General features: G+C 44.5%; 1 protein-coding gene across 3 annotated transcripts in view; it reads left to right on the plus strand.

The window, feature by feature from the left end:
• The window catches only part of ARID3B (AT-rich interaction domain 3B), a 48,985-nt gene that overhangs the window by 16,957 nt on the left and 16,722 nt on the right, over positions 1 to 15,306 (plus strand). For all 3 annotated transcript variants that reach the window (XM_055418155.2, XM_055418157.2, XM_088829523.1), the window contains exons 3-4: positions 12,698 to 12,769; positions 12,991 to 13,063. In XM_055418155.2, the coding sequence (XP_055274130.2) occupies positions 12,698 to 12,769; positions 12,991 to 13,063 (145 nt within the window). The remainder of the gene's footprint in view (positions 1 to 12,697; positions 12,770 to 12,990; positions 13,064 to 15,306) is intronic.

Consider the following 15,306-nt stretch of genomic DNA (forward strand, 5'->3'; position numbering starts at 1 on the left):
GTATAGTGTTTAAAAATATAGTTTCTGGTTGCCTACCTTGCTCTCTCCCAACCGATCCTCCCATCCCAAAGGAGGCCACAGTTAGGAATGAATCAGCTTCTATGACTGTTCCTGTGTATTTACCTATGTAGTGTGTGACCACAGAATGTGTGAGAATATATGTGTTTAGTATAAATGCAGACTCTGTTTGTAGATGCTGTGTGACCCTTTGCCCTTCTGTTTATATTGCTGTGGTAAGTGGGTGAGTGAAGTCGCTCAGTCGTGTCCGACTCTTTGCAACCCCATGGACTGTAGCCTACCAGGCTTCTCCATCCATGGGATTTTCCAGGCAATAGTACTGGAGTGGGTTGCCATTTACTCCTCCAGGGGATATTCCTGACCCAGGGATCGAACCCAGGTCTCCCGTATTGTAGACAGACACTTTACCATCCGAGCCACCAGGGAAGTCCCATTTGCTGTGGTAGACTAGATTAAATATTCTAGAAGTTAGAATCTGCTCAATCTGTAGGTATATGTATATGACTGTCTTTTCATATGTTTATTTGCCTTTTGTATTTGTTCTGTGACTTACCCTGACTTTGCTCATTTTTCTTTTTCTTAACTGTGAAAAACACAGGATTTACTCTAACACATTTTTGAGTATATAGTTCATATTATTAGCTCTAAGCACATTGTTGTACAGCAGATCTTTAGAACTTTTCCATTTTGCATGACAAACTTCTACCCATTAAGCTTCCCTTTTCTTAACCTCCCACCCCTGCCCCAGGCCCTGGTAACCTCCATTCTACTTTTTTCCTTTCTTTTCTTGAAATTTATTTAATTTATTTGGCTGCGCCACATCATAGTTGCAGCATGAGGGATCTTTAGTTGTGGCATGTGAACTTTTAGTTGTGGTATCTAGTTCCCTGACCAGGAATCAAACCTGGGCTCCCTTCATTGGGAGCACAGAGTCTTCCACTGGACCACCAAGGAAGTCCCCACCATTCTACTTTCTTCTTCACTGAGTTTACTTTAGATACTTCATACAAATGGAATCACACAGTATTTGTCCTTCTGTGAGTGGTTTATTTCACTTTATTTATGCTTATTTACATTTTGGTTGAAATGATTTTTTTGTGCATGGTGTAAAATAAGAATCCATTTCTTGAATGTGGATATCCAGTTTTCCCAACACCATTTGTTGAAGGGACTGTTTTTTCCCCATTGTGTATTCTTGGCATCCTGTCAAAAATCAGTTGATCATATGTGCATGGGTTTATTTCTGGGCTCTATATTCTGTTCTCTTGGTCTGTCTTTATGCTGCTGCTGCTAAATCACTTCAGTCATGTCCAACTCTGTGTGACCCCATAGACGGAAGCCCACCAGGCTCCCCGTCCCTGGGACTCTCCAGGCAAGAACACTGGAGTGGGTTGCCATTTCCTTCTCCAGTGTGTGAAAGTGAAAAGTGAAAGTGAAGTCGCTCAGTCATTTCTGACTCTTAGCGACCCCATGGACTGCAGCCTACCAGGCTCCTCCATCCATGGGATTTTCTAGGCAAGAGTACTGGAGTGGCTTGCCATTGCCTTCTCCGTCTTTATGCTAGTTCCGTACTATTTTATTACTGTAGCTTTGTAATATGTTTTGTAATCAGGATGTCTGAGGCCTCAGCTTTTTTCATCTTTCTCAGGATTGTTTTAGCATTGAGATCTAAATCCAAAGAATTTTAGATTTGTTTTTTCTTTTTCTGTTAATATATGTTATATATGGGATTGTGATCAGGGTTGCCTTAAATTTGTAGATCACTTTTGGGTAGCATGGACATTCTACAATATTCAGTTCTTCCAATTCATGAACACAGGATGTATTTTCATTTATCTGTATCTCTTTTGTTTTCATTCAGTAATGTTTTGTAGTTTTCAGTGTACAAATCTTTAATCTCTTTAGTAAGATTCATTTTAGGTATTTTGTTGTTTGATCATTTACAAAGTAAATGGGATTGCTTTTCTTAATTTCTTTCTCAGGTTGTTTGTTGTTAATGTACAGAAACAAAACTGATTTTTGTATGTTGATTGGGTATCCTGTAACTTTCTAGAATTCATTTATTAGATCTAACAGTTTATGAGTGTGTTGTATGTGTGGAATCTTTAAAGGTTTCTATTGATTCATATAAGTGCATGTCATCTGCCAACAGAGGTAATGTTATTTTTTTCCTTTCCAGTTTGGATGCCTGTTTACTTCTTTTTCTTGCCTAATTGTTCTAGTTAGGGCTTCTAGTCCTGTGTTGAACAGAAGTGGTAACAGTGTGCATCATTGGCTTGTTCCTGATCTTAGAGGAAGAACTTTTAGTTTTTCATCACTGAGTAGGATGTTAGCTAGAGACTTTCCATATATGGGCTTTAAAATGTGGAACTATTCATTCTTTTCCTAGTTTGTTGAGTATTTTTATCATGGAAGGGTGTTAAATTTTGTCAGTTTCTTTTTCTGCATCTCTTGAGAGAATCATGTGATTTTTATCCTTTGTTCAGTTAATGTGGTATGGCACATTGATTGATTTTTGAATGTTGAATCATCCTTGCATTCCAGGGATCAATCCTACTTGGTCATGCTGTATGATCTTTTTAATGTGCTCTCGAATGTGGTTTGCTAGTAGTTTATTAAGGATTTTACATCTATATTCATCAAATAGTTTTCTTGTAGTGGCTTTTTCTGGCTCTAGTATCAGGGTAGTACTGGCCTTATAAAATGAGTTTAGAAGTATTCCCTCCTCTTCAATTTTTGGGAAGAGTTTGGGAAGGATTGATATTTTAATTCTCTAAATGTTTGGTAGAATTTACTTGTGAGGCTGTCCCTTCCAGGGCTTTTCTTTGTTGTGAGGTTTTTGATTACGATTCAGTCTCCTTACTAATTATAGGTCTCTTCAGATTTTCTGTTTCTTCATGATTTAGTCTTGGTAGGTTGTAAGTTTCTGGGAAGGTATCCATTTCTTCTAGATTATCCAGTTTGCTTGCATATAATCATTCACGGTAGGCTCTTATAATCCTTTCTATTTCTGCGGCTTTGTTGTGATATCTGCTGTTTCATTTCTGAATATGTCTTCTCTTTTTTTCTTAATTTAACTGAAAAGGTTTGTCAATTTTGTTTATCTTTCAAAAAAAAAAAAACCTGTTAGTTTCGTTGATGTTTTTCTGTTCTCTGTTTTGTTTATTTCTGCTGTAATCTTTATTATTTCCTTCCTTCTGCTAACTTTGGGCTTAGTTTGTTCTTCTTTTTCTGGCTCCTTGAAGTATAATTAGGTTGTTTATTTGACATCTTTCTTACTTTTTAATGTAGATGTTTGTTACAACTATAAACTTCTAGTACTGCTTTTGCTGCATTCCATGAGTTTTGGTATGTTGTATTATGTTGCCTTTACTTGTTTTTTTCTATTCTGTTATCTTTTCTTACTGATCTGTAATAGCTCTTTTGCATATAGATCCTTGTCTTTGTGTTTCAAGTGTTTTTCTCAGTTGTTGGCTTTTCAGCTTAATTACAGTTCTTTCATCGAGTAGTTTAAAGTTTTGACGTTGCTAAACCTAATTGACTTTTCCCTTTATGATTTCTGTTATACTTAAAAAGGCCCTCCCATCTCCCAAGATTATAAAATATATACATGTTGTTATTTTATGGTTATATTTTTATATGTGTATCTTAACTCCATCTAGAATTAATGGGAAGGATGTGAAGTAGGGATTGAACTCCTTTAAAAAGCTGTGTTAAATGGCTGCACAGTGTTCTGTCACATGGAGAGAACTTTCACATGTTCCCTGTTCCCTCACTGTCACACTGTTAGGCTTCTGTAATTTTTTCTTATTATAAATACAGATGTACTGTATTTCTAGTTGCCGCTTTCAGGTAGATTCATAGAACAGAACTACACGGTCAGGAGGAGACTAAGAAAGCAAGGCAGTTACCAGCAGGGACTTGAAGGTGCACGGCCTGCATTAGTTTCTCAACTCCACACTCTTGGATCACTTGGCAGCCTTCAAGTCACTTGCTCGTGTCTTCCTTGTGCCTTGGTTTTCTCATGTGAAAAATAAGGGTAGTAACAGTACCTGCCTCAGAGCATTGAGGTGAGGTTTAAATGTTTAATGCACATGAAACACTGGAATAGGGCCTGGGTTAGCAATCATTATTGTTATTGCTGCTGTTGTTTTTAGTGACACAGGCATTTTAAGGCAAGTGACTTTCAGAAAAGGTGCTGGTGTTTTAATATTTTCCTATGGGAATCTATGAGATCCCATTGCCCCAATCCCTTCTTATCACTTGAGTGTTATCATATTTTAAAGCTTTTCTAATTGAATGTATGAACAAACTTATTTTTTGCTGGCCCGGGATTGGGGTGGGGGTGGGGGCGGACTACAGTCTCTATGTTATCTTCCTGAACTTTAAATTGTTTTCTCTAAGAAATGGCTTATATTGCCTTTTAGTTCCCTTTTATGGAGTTGTCCTTTAAAACTGGAAGTTCACCTGCTTTTCAGTATGTGATTTTTTCCCCCCCGCCAAATTCATCACTTAGCCCGTAGCAACTCTCCGAACTTCATTCCTTTGGCTTCTTTTTCAGGTACTGACATTCATTTGAGCCCCTTCTATCTGCCAGGCCCTGTGCCAGCGGCACAGGCATCTCAGAGGAGTAAGTTACCGTCTCTGTATGAGAGAGACTCAGCCTGGGAGAGGTGGCAGGCAGCACAGGGGCGGCTGGCATCAGAGTTGCAATGTGTGTGCCACCGTGCCATCCCCCTGTGGAACGGGGGTGGGAGTGGGCTGGGCGAAGCCCTCGGAGAAGCTCTCAGATCGCCAGTGGGATTGAGTTGTAAACATAATGCAACTATTCTGCCTGAGGAAACTTGCTCTGTAGAATCCCAAACTTGAAGGAAAAGTTTTTTGTTTTTTTTTTACTTTATGAAATAATTCATCATAGCATTAAAAAAAATTGTTCTTTCTATACATTTAAAATATGTAGCTTGAAAAAAAAAAGTTGTGAAAGCAATTTCTGAAGCATTGACTTCAGGCAGGTGTCTTGACCTCTTCAGGTCTCAGGTGAGGTGTTCTCCCACTCGGCTCTCCCACTCTGGCTTCCTGAGCTCTGCTGTGTGAAGGGATGTCAGCAACCATTATGGACAGTCAGGTGGTTGGTAGCTAATGGGGTGAATAAGCTTGCTGCTGACTCAAATACTGCAGAGAAAAGGAGCTAGAACTTTCCTGTGGGGCGCTCAGACTTAGCCTTATCTGGGTCACTTCACTCTTTGGCATAGAGGTGTCCTCATCCCAACAGTGCATTGGAGTTTTTCTTCCTCCTTTTTGTAGGAACACCCCATTTCTGGGCAGTCTTCTTGATTTTGGCATGAAAGTGTGATTATATGCCTAGATGGAAAGGTCGGACAGCCACCCTCTCTCCTTTCTGCTGCTTAATCAGAAAAGGGTCCTTTGGCTCTTTTTCCAAGCCACCGAGTTTGAATTGACCTTTGTTGCTAGTAAGAAGGTGGGGAAGCACTTTCTGGTTCCTGCTAAAGTTACCTGACAGCGGAAGGTGTGCATCTGATAATTATAACTGTAATGCTCCCAAGGCCTGAGCCATTGAGCTGAGAGCAGTAATCCTGATCTTATCAGTAGGGTTTTGTAGTCCAACAGTGTTCCTTCTAACAGTATCTGTTTTACTTCCTGGGGCTCCCCTCTCCTTTCAGGATTCTCCTTTAATCCTGCCCATTACCCCTTTGTGCATGTCTCATTACCTCCTGGGATCAGTTAAAACTGGTGGGAGGGCAGAGGTGTTCTTTCTTTTCTTCCTCTTGAGATCTGGGAATTGGACATTTAACATTACAACATCATCCACTTGTCCAGTAGTAGATAGTGACAAGTGTTCGGGTAATACTGACAGAGACTCAGGCATAGCAAAGAAAAGATAGTTCATGTATTGTTTATTTAAAAAAAGAACAATACTAACAACAGCAGTATTCAGCTGGAATACTTTTGTTACACTTTATATTTCAAAGCTACTAACATATCCTTGAGCTTGGGATCAGCCCTTTGACGTCTCCTCATGGAGCTGACTGTGAGTTCAAGTCCCAGGAATTTGCCCAGATCTGAATGGTGGGTGGGATTCAGAATCTATTAGATTATAGAGCAGACAGAAAGGAAACACATTACTGTTGTGTTGCTCTCAGAGAACACTCAGGAATCTCTGTAAAGCTGCAGTGTGTGTGATGGCGTTCTAAGGACAGGACAGCTTCTTAGAGGTTTCAGAATATGGGGAGCTTAAGTGAAGAGCTAGTAACTTAGCCTCTGTGCTTTAAACCTGAAGGAAAGGGTTAACTCTTGCCTTGGGGAAGAGTGAGGAATGGGAACTAAAATTGCTTTGGACATCTGAGCTGTGCTTTAATAAGATATTCCAGGTGGTCAAGGAGTAATCCTAAAATAGCCTAGATACTTAATTGCTTTTAAAGTCAGGCGCTCCTGTCTCTGGGGAGGCACAGCTCTAAGGAATGCAGCGCTGGCTCCTAAGGTCTTAGAGGCGTGGTCTGGTTGGGCTTTTTTTTTTTCCTTCTTCTTCTTCCAAATCCCCTGTGAAAAAGCCCAAGGTACCTTTCTTGGATCAGGAGACACTGGTTAAATGTCTCTCTTCTCACTGGAAGTTTGGCAATAAGCCTTTGGCTCCTGCTGCTGCCAGCTGCTATAGCCTGGCTTCCTCCAGGGCTGTGGGATTGTTCTTGTCACCTGTAACGCACCCCCAGAGACAGTGGTCTGTTTTCATTAGTGCTCCAAGGCGTCCTGCTTGATCCCCTGCCCAGCGTCTCTCCATTTTCATTGGAACGACTTTTCTCACGTTAAGATTCAGATTCATCCTTCTTGTCCTGTTTCATCCCCTCCGTCCAGATCTAGTTGATTCTCTGACTTGGCTGCTCTTAGGACAGTCATTTCTCCCTGGTTCTACTGCTCTCCCCACCCCCAACCCAGCCTCTCAGTGTGGCCAGCGCCAGTGCTGGCTTTCCCTCTCAAATCTTCACTGCTGTTTACAAAAGTAATATATTGACCTTGTGAATCATTACCGAGAAACGTTAAAAATACATTTTATGAAGTGAAGAGTCATATTGCTGTCTTACCTGAAACACTAAATATTGTGATTGTATCAGTTCATTAAATTATTCTATAATTTTAGTGCAATCTGAATTTTCTTTGTTGCGGGGATGGGTGGGGAGGAGAAGCAAGTGTTGGGTCATGACAGATGATTTAGATGTTAATCTAGAGAAAATAAACAGTTTTTAAAATCACCTCTGTCTCTCTCCCTTAGACTCTGACCTCCAGGAAGTTAGAGGTTCTTGTCTGTCTTGTTCTCTCCCCTCAGAACCGTTCACAGTATCTCGTGTATCCTGGTGATCCAGTGTATCCTGGTGATCCAGTGTTTGTATGTGAATGAATATAATGAAAACATTGGAAAGTGAAAATCTCCCATAATTCCCATCCGATTAGGTGCCTACAGACATTTGTATGTGTATATCATGCATTTTCCAACAAAAATGGATCATGAAAATCAGCTGAAGCACTGATTTAATCATCTGTTTTTCTGTTCAGAAAACATCCACGGCCTCCCCGCTCTCCACATTTCGGAGCTTAAATTTCCTCCTGGTATTCAAGGCATTTCACAGCCTCTTTCCACCTTAACTATTCAGACTTGCATCCTCCCTGCCAAAACATGCCTTGTTTATCCCCCATCCGTGCTCCTTGAGACTGTAAACCTCTCAGCCCTTTCTTCCAGGCCAGCTTCATCTCCACCTCTGAGCCACCTCCTTTCTTCCAGCTCCCTGGCACTTTGTGTTTTGGTACTTTGGCTTGCTCTGTCTATTAAATGCTGTGTGTGTTCAGCTTGTTTTTCCAGCTCTGGTAGAACTCCAGTGTGGGAACCATTTTGGGGGAAGTGGTGATTCTCCTCAGCAGCCGACATGGCTCTCTTAAGTGGGGCAGGTGCTCAGGAAAGCAGCGCTGAGTGAATGTCATAGGCTCTTTGCGTCTCCTAGGGGTCCCATCTCACTTTGGATCCCACTCTGTGACATACCAGACAGGCCGTCCTCTGGGGACAGGAAGCAGCCCACCTCCTGAGAAGGCCCACTCCATTACTGGGCCGTTGTGATTGTTGGAAAAGTCTTTCTTGTAATCAACCTGAAATCTTCTCCCTGTTAACCTCTGCTCAGTGACTCTAGTTCTGCCCTCTGGGGCTTTAGAGGGAAAAGGAAAAAAAAAAAGACAAGCCTGCTTCCTCCTCCACATGGCAGCCTTTTCGATTTTCAGTGATGATGAATACATTTCCCCTTCCAGGGTTGAGGTGTTGAGGAGGCAGTATTTAAATTTTGAGTGGCAGTTACATTAGACTCTGATTGGTTATTTTTTTCAAGGCCTTTTAGGAACAGGTTGGGAGTGCTAGGTGCCATATTCTTTCAGTCCCCTCAGAGCAATCACCGGCTTCTGTCTCTCCCGCTCTCTCCTGAGAGGAAGGTGGGTGGCTCCTCTTAGCCAGGATGTTCTGTTTGGAAGGTAGTGGTAAAAGGTGAGCTGTTCTTATTCTGGTCCCAGATAAGTCTCTTGGGCAAGTGCTGTGTGAGGGCTGGTTTTCTGTTTGGCTGCACCTGCCAGATGAAACCAATGAGAAGAATCAAGGAGTAATAGAATCTCCTGTTGATAGAGCCGCCCAAGGCCGAGCAAGACCTGGCATTCGTAGGCATTCTGCGTACAGAGAACATTATTCTTCATTTCCTCCCTCCATCCCTCCCTGAAGGCCCACCCAGAACACTTTCGACTGTTCTTTGCACCCACGAGGCAGTGTGGTGGTGTAGCAGAGAGACAGGCAGGCCTGGGCTTCAGTGCTGATGGTGCCACTGAGAAGCTCTGAGACTGTGGGCCAGGTAACTAACTTGCTCTGTGAGCCATTGTGTTCCCATCTCCAAATAACCCCCTCTCCATTGTGGAATTAAGGGAGAAATTGCTTGGTTAGGTCCCGGTCCAGCCCTGGTTACACAGAAGATGTGCGGACACTAGCTTCCTGCTCTGCTTTCTTCTTTCTCCAGCTTTCTTTCACAACCAATTTTGAGAGATTTATAGGCAAAACACTCTGTGGCCTCCCTGGGGGAAATGAGCTGAATGTGGGTATGGTAGGGAAAGCTAGCCTTAGGTGGGTATTTGGGAACAAACTGTCAGTTTCCTGTGAGCTCCTGGTGAGATCAAAGCCGGTAAAGTGAGCCCTCAAGTAGGGAAGGCTGAGAAGGTCGTAAATGGCAGCGAGCGGCCACTCTGGCTACTGTTGCTTCCGCACGTTTCTGGGCTGTTGAACCCTGGCTGCCTGCTGCCCACAGGGAACAAAGCCTCTTTCCCGGCTGCTCGACTGCATGTGGTGACCCTTCAACTGAAATGCTTTACTTGGGGACCCCTCTTGATGTTTATTGAGCTGACTCTTCGGGGGTATATTTTCTCCACATTCGCTTCTGCCATTCCCTGGGTTCCTCCACTACTAGCCACTGTCAGCCACATTCTACATTCAAGAAATTCAGTCATTTCTGAGCTGAAAACTTCCCAGCAGCCACACCCACACCCTGTTGATAGGCAGAAACCTCCTGTACATAAAGTGCACGAGCGAGCTGTGTTTTGCAGCCATTGAGCAGCGTTAAGAACCAGGAAAATAACTTCTGAAGCCTGTAATCCTCCTAATGAAAGGAGGAGGGAAGGCAGGCGCTGTGGGGTTGGAGGTTCCGTGGAGGAGCCCCTCCCTGTCTCTCAGCAGATGAGTCAGGGCTTTTTACGTGCTGGGGGCCAGGGATACCCTGACAGGATGCTTGCAAACTGGGCACAGGCAGGGGCACAATAGCCAGAACATGAGGCGACACCGCCCAGAGGAGAATGACACTGTGGGCAGAGGCTTCCCAGAGGAAACAGCCAGCCTGTGAAGGACAGGCAGGGTCTAGGAATTACCCTCACCTCAACCCGAAAATCCTGTGAATCAAGGTGGAAGTTTAACTGTCTCAAGACAGAGCAATGCAGAGAGCGTGGACGTGTCCCCATCAGCCCCAACTGAAAATGTTCAATTATATAAAGGTCCAGTATTGCCTTGGACAAAAGAAATTCCTCCACTCCCCGGCAGCTCCTTTCCTGTGCTTCCTTTAAACACTAATGGACGTTCCTATCTGAGGAATGGGTCAAACAGGGGGATTGCTCATAAGAATGTAGTATCCTGTTTCCGCCCGGTGCTGACAAGCCTCCTTGTCCTCTCTGGTCACCATCCTAGTGCATTTAAGGGTAAAATCACAGCTCAAAGCAGATTTTGAACCTGAGTGGTTCTTGATGGGCCACAACAAGTCCACAGTCTGACCGTCCCAGTGCTTCTACTGTCCTGTGACTCGGGCAGAGCTGGTGAAAACCAGCAGTCACGACATCTCCATCCTGCAAGGCCTTCCCCTCTGTTCCCAGAGCTGAACCCTCACACTCGGGTGTTTATTTTCACACATAGTCACAGCACCGGTGGCAGTGGCACTGGCATGCTTGTTTTTACACTCCCTTCCTGCTGCGGAAAGCCCTGTCTGAGACTCTAGGCTGTGGATCCCTTCCTCCCTACCCAGCTGAGTGTTAAATAGCTTCTGAGTGAGCATTCAGAGCGCCTTGAGGTTACTGTGATTAGCAAAAAAAGAAACTGTTTTTCCCTCTCTCTTGGTGACTGATAGAGAAAGAATCCTCCTGTGAGCAGAATCAGCTTCAGATCTCTAGCTAGAGAGTTGGGAATTGAGCTGCCACGGTAAACAGCTGACATAACAGAAGCAGCAATGATCCCCCATTAAATGTCTTTCAGCTGATAGGGGCTCCCGGGATAATTGACTTTCCAGCAGGAATTACTGGCTCAAACGAAATCACTGGGCATTAGGGCGACCCGCTGCAGCCTTTGAAAGGGGACCGTAACTGTCTGGTTTTGCTGACCTGACAGGCGTAATTCATCTTGATTATTCATTGTGCTGGCTGCCACCAGATGATACCAGGTTTCTGTTGACTGTAATTACAGCGTGGGTTTTAGCTTTTGTTTTTTTTTTGAAACAGTGTTCCACTTGGTGGTTGGCCTCCCTGAGCTGAAGGTGCTGTGGGAAGGTTTCTGCAGCGTCTGCCTGCAGAGATGATGTGAGCGCAGCCAGATAGCGTTTCCTGAGCGCTTCCGTACACACGGCTTTCAGTAGATAAGCAGGGAAACGATTTGATGGAGCCTGTTTCATGTCAGCTGACAGGTGTCACTTCTTCTTGGTTATCCTCAACCTGGTGTGTGGTAAACTGCTGCTCTCACAAAGTGGGCCTACAGCTCAGCCCACTCCCCAGCCCCAGCCATCCCTCCCCAGCCACTGACACACCCTAGCCAGCTGGGTGGCACACGTGTGCGTGTGCTTGTGGGCACTTTTGGCTCCGGTGAAGGGAAGAGAGAGTGATGGTCTCAGTGTGTCCAGTGCCATCCCTGGGTCCTCCATTGACAGGTGGGACGAGGTGAACAGGAGACTTCTGCTCTGACATTTCATCCTTTCCACTAGCAGAGGGCCTTTCGGACTCGCCTGTATGATATATGTGTCTGTATATTTTTTTGAAGAGGTGCTTAATTGGTTCAAGTAATCAGTTAATGCCTTTTAACAATGATTATAGTTGATCAGATAATTCACTGGAGCCTTAAAATTGTCAGGCAGTATGCTGTGTGCTACAGGTACAAAGATGAAGAAGACACTTTGCTTTCAAGGAGCTTACAGTACGTGGGGATGACAAATAATTCCAAAATAACACGTCAGATTCTAAGCTCACGATGAACAGAGAGTGCTTCCAGAGAACTTGTGCATCCGGGTATGAAGGGAAGGCTCCTGGTAGAAGATGATGCCTGATTTGAGAAAGAAGAGTTACTCAACTGAATAAAAGCAGGACGTAGATTTCAAGAACTTAAACGCATATTTGCCATTTCTTCCCAATCCGTTGAATGGTGTTGGTTTGACCTAATCAGTTAAATTAGGATTAGGTTTTCATTACTTCTCTAATGAAAATGAACTTCACCCTAATGGAACAGTCTCTCTATATCTTGGGAGTAATCTCAGGCCCTGGGGGCCCTCATATCACTAGGCAGTTCTAATCACTAGAGTTAGGGCTTCTGGTGGTGAGGCTTGGCTGAGAGACCACAAGATCTTCGAGATCTTCATCTTGCTCCCTTTGACCCTTTATCTTCCACTGAAGTGTCGTGCGTGAGGCCAGGCTAGGTATCTTCACAACATACCGTATAATTTACAGGCACACCATAAAACATACAAACATATGCCACACTGAACCTGCAGCAAAATGGTTCACCTCAGAACGATGGCTTCTGGAATATCAACTAGGGATGAGCCAGTTCTCAAAGCTGGGCCTTTGTGTCCCCTCTTTCAGGGTTATCAGGTATAAGTAACACCCACTCCCCTCCACAGATGAAGACGATTCTTCCATCTGACTCCCTCTGGTTTTGGAACCATAATTGAAATCACAAAACCAAGATGTCCCTTTTAAGGGGGCAGAGGCAGTTACTTAAGTGGTCAGTGTTTCAGTGTGAGCCAGGAAAGCACAGTTGCTCAGGGTTCCCCTGTGTGCCCTAAAAGACTGCCTTGCCCCCTCACTCCCTGCCTACTGCCTTCTGACCTCTTGCGTTGTTCCCCTTTAGAATGGTGGTTTGGCCTGGAGTGACGATGCAGATGGAGGCCGGGGAAGAGAGATCTCTCGTGATTTTGCCAAGGTCTGTAATGCTTCCTTTGTGGTAACAGAAGGGGCCGTTCTGCAGTGGGTTATTGTATCTGCTCCCCAAGGAATGAGGATAGAAGTGGCCTGTGAGTCACATCTGTAGTCATTCAGATGGTTGTGCATCGCTGTTGTAAGACTTCCTACATAAGATGGACTTTATTTTCACTGTGGTATGTTTTTGTTTTTTTCTTTTCTCTGGTGGGTTCGGGATTGCAGCTATATGAACTGGACAGTGACCCGGAGAGGAAAGAGTTCCTGGATGACCTCTTCATCTTTATGCAGAAGAGGGGTGAGTATGCACTCTACTCATCATTTCAATTCACTGAATATTTATTGAGTGCCCACTGTGTGCAGGTCACTCTTAGCCATCCTCCCTGTGGAGTGCCAGCATCTTAGCCCAGGAGGACAAGAGCCATTTATTGCCAGTTGGTCCCATACTTAGCTGAATAATTGACAGGTTAAAGAGGGCAGAGAGGCCCTGGGTAGAAAATGAGTGGAATGATCATCCAGATTTGGTCCTGCTTTATTCTTGTCACTGTTCTGATTAACTGGTCTCTGGAGTCATTTCAAATTCAAATACACTTTTTTTCTTAGCCTTATAGTAAGTGGTCCAGGATATCACTTAAAACTCGTATATGGGGCTTCCTGCTGGTGCATCTGCCTTAATGGAGACTTAGAATGGCCAATGAAAAAAATGGAGACCCTCCAGGATGTGTTTGGAGGATTCTGAGATGATCCACAAGAAGGAAAAGCTAACTTTTTTTTCCTTATCCATTGGCTCTTTGATTTTTGCAACCACTGGCTTGGTTGGGGGTGCTCCTGCAGTTTAAGTGTAGGGCACATGGACATCCGCTTTATGGTGCCTTTCCACTTCTGGTCTTTCTCTCCTTCTCATTCTCCTGCACCCACCCACCCCCAACTATCTCCACTTGGGACCATGGCATGTCTCAGTCTTGAGCCCACAGTGACTCAACTTCCTGGCTTTGTATTCTGTCACAGCAATGGGTTCACCAGCTGGCAGCCCTCAGGAAGCATGGTCAGAACCCCAGCCTCTCTAGGAGATAATTCTCGGCAACCTGGGTAGCGGCATCTTCTTCATCCTCAGGACAAAGCCTTAGGGGAGCTGCTCCTGCCAGCATGTTCCCTGGGACCCTGCCTGATCATGTAGCCCTTGGTTTTTGTGTCAACTCCTTTATTGAGACCTGGGAATGAAGTCCTCCTGTTTATAGGTGGGGCTGTAATGACGGCCTCCAGCAATGAAAGATCCTGAGTTAACTCCTCTTCTTCCCTCTCTCTCGCTCCCTCTCCCCACAACCTCATCCCTCTTTCTCTTCCCCCTCCTTCCAAAGCTTCATTGGCTTCTTAGTAGTGTGCCTATTACTGCTGGTTTGCTTACAAAGTCGATCGAAAGTTTTTAAGTCTGGGTTTCCCTTCATCACCAAGCCTATCAAAGCAGTCTGCTGTTGCTGCTGCTAAGTCACTTCAGTCGTGTCTGACTCTGTGTGACCGCATAGACGGAAGCCCACCAGGCTCCCCCGTCCCTGGGATTCTCCAGGCAAGAACACTGGAGTGGGTTGCCATTTCCTTCTCCAATGTGTGAAAGTGAAAAGTGAAAGTGAAGTCGCTCAGTCGTGTCCGACCAAAGCAGTCTAAGCAGCTCTAATTAGTTTACTCCTCCAACTGTTATCTGGAGCTGCATGTGTCAGTAAAAAACAAGAATATAATCCCGAAAGATAATGTGACTGGCAGCAGTGAAACTCCCTGGTTGCCCTGAGAGAGAGAAATCCACTTAATACTTTGGTCTCCCCTTCCAATTACCTTTTAATTATTTACAAGCTCCACAAGCCCAGCTGGTGCAAACCCAGGAGCTGATCTCGTCTCAGAGGGGCTGCTATAGCAATATAGATTTTAATCAGCAGTGTGGCTCCACTGCTTTAGATTCTGCTTTATTGTTTTTCTCCCTTCCCAGAAGGATTTTTAAAGGAAAATGGAAGCTATATCAGCCGAGCCAAGAGTGGAGCTCCATAATTGTTTGTTTACTACTCTGTGTCCCCACTAGACGAGGCTCGCCTTGAGGACAGCCACTTTGTCATTTCTGCATGTCCCCAGGGCCAGCACAGGGCCAGACCTGGGGCAGGGATTGGGAGGAGCCCTGCTCAAGACATATTTTCTGTCGGAACAGCCCTGTTGGTTTTCCTAACTCAGCTGCCCCAGTGGTGGTGGTGGTGGGGAGCCTCCCCTCCCCCACCCCACCGCCAGTTAGCTGCCTGTGATTAGAGGTCAGCAGTGCAGAGGGAGGTATGCTGAGTGTCCTGATATTGCACAGCACTGGGGCTGCCAGACTGCCGGCTAGTCTATTACAGAGTGAACCTAAAGCAGAAGTGACTCTCTTTGATCCTGTCTATTTATGGTTATTCAGGCCCTGAGTAAATCTTTTTTCTTTCTTCAGCACTTACGTTTGGTATTTCACTATTTGCTGGTATCAACAACAGAAGGGAAACAGTCGAGTCAGTTTTGGTACTTGTTAATTAG

This window comes from Moschus berezovskii, chromosome 21 (genome assembly GCF_049115385.1).
Source record: "Moschus berezovskii isolate FMDL1 chromosome 21, NW_MosBer_1.0, whole genome shotgun sequence".
Classification (NCBI taxonomy): domain Eukaryota; kingdom Metazoa; phylum Chordata; class Mammalia; order Artiodactyla; family Moschidae; genus Moschus; species Moschus berezovskii.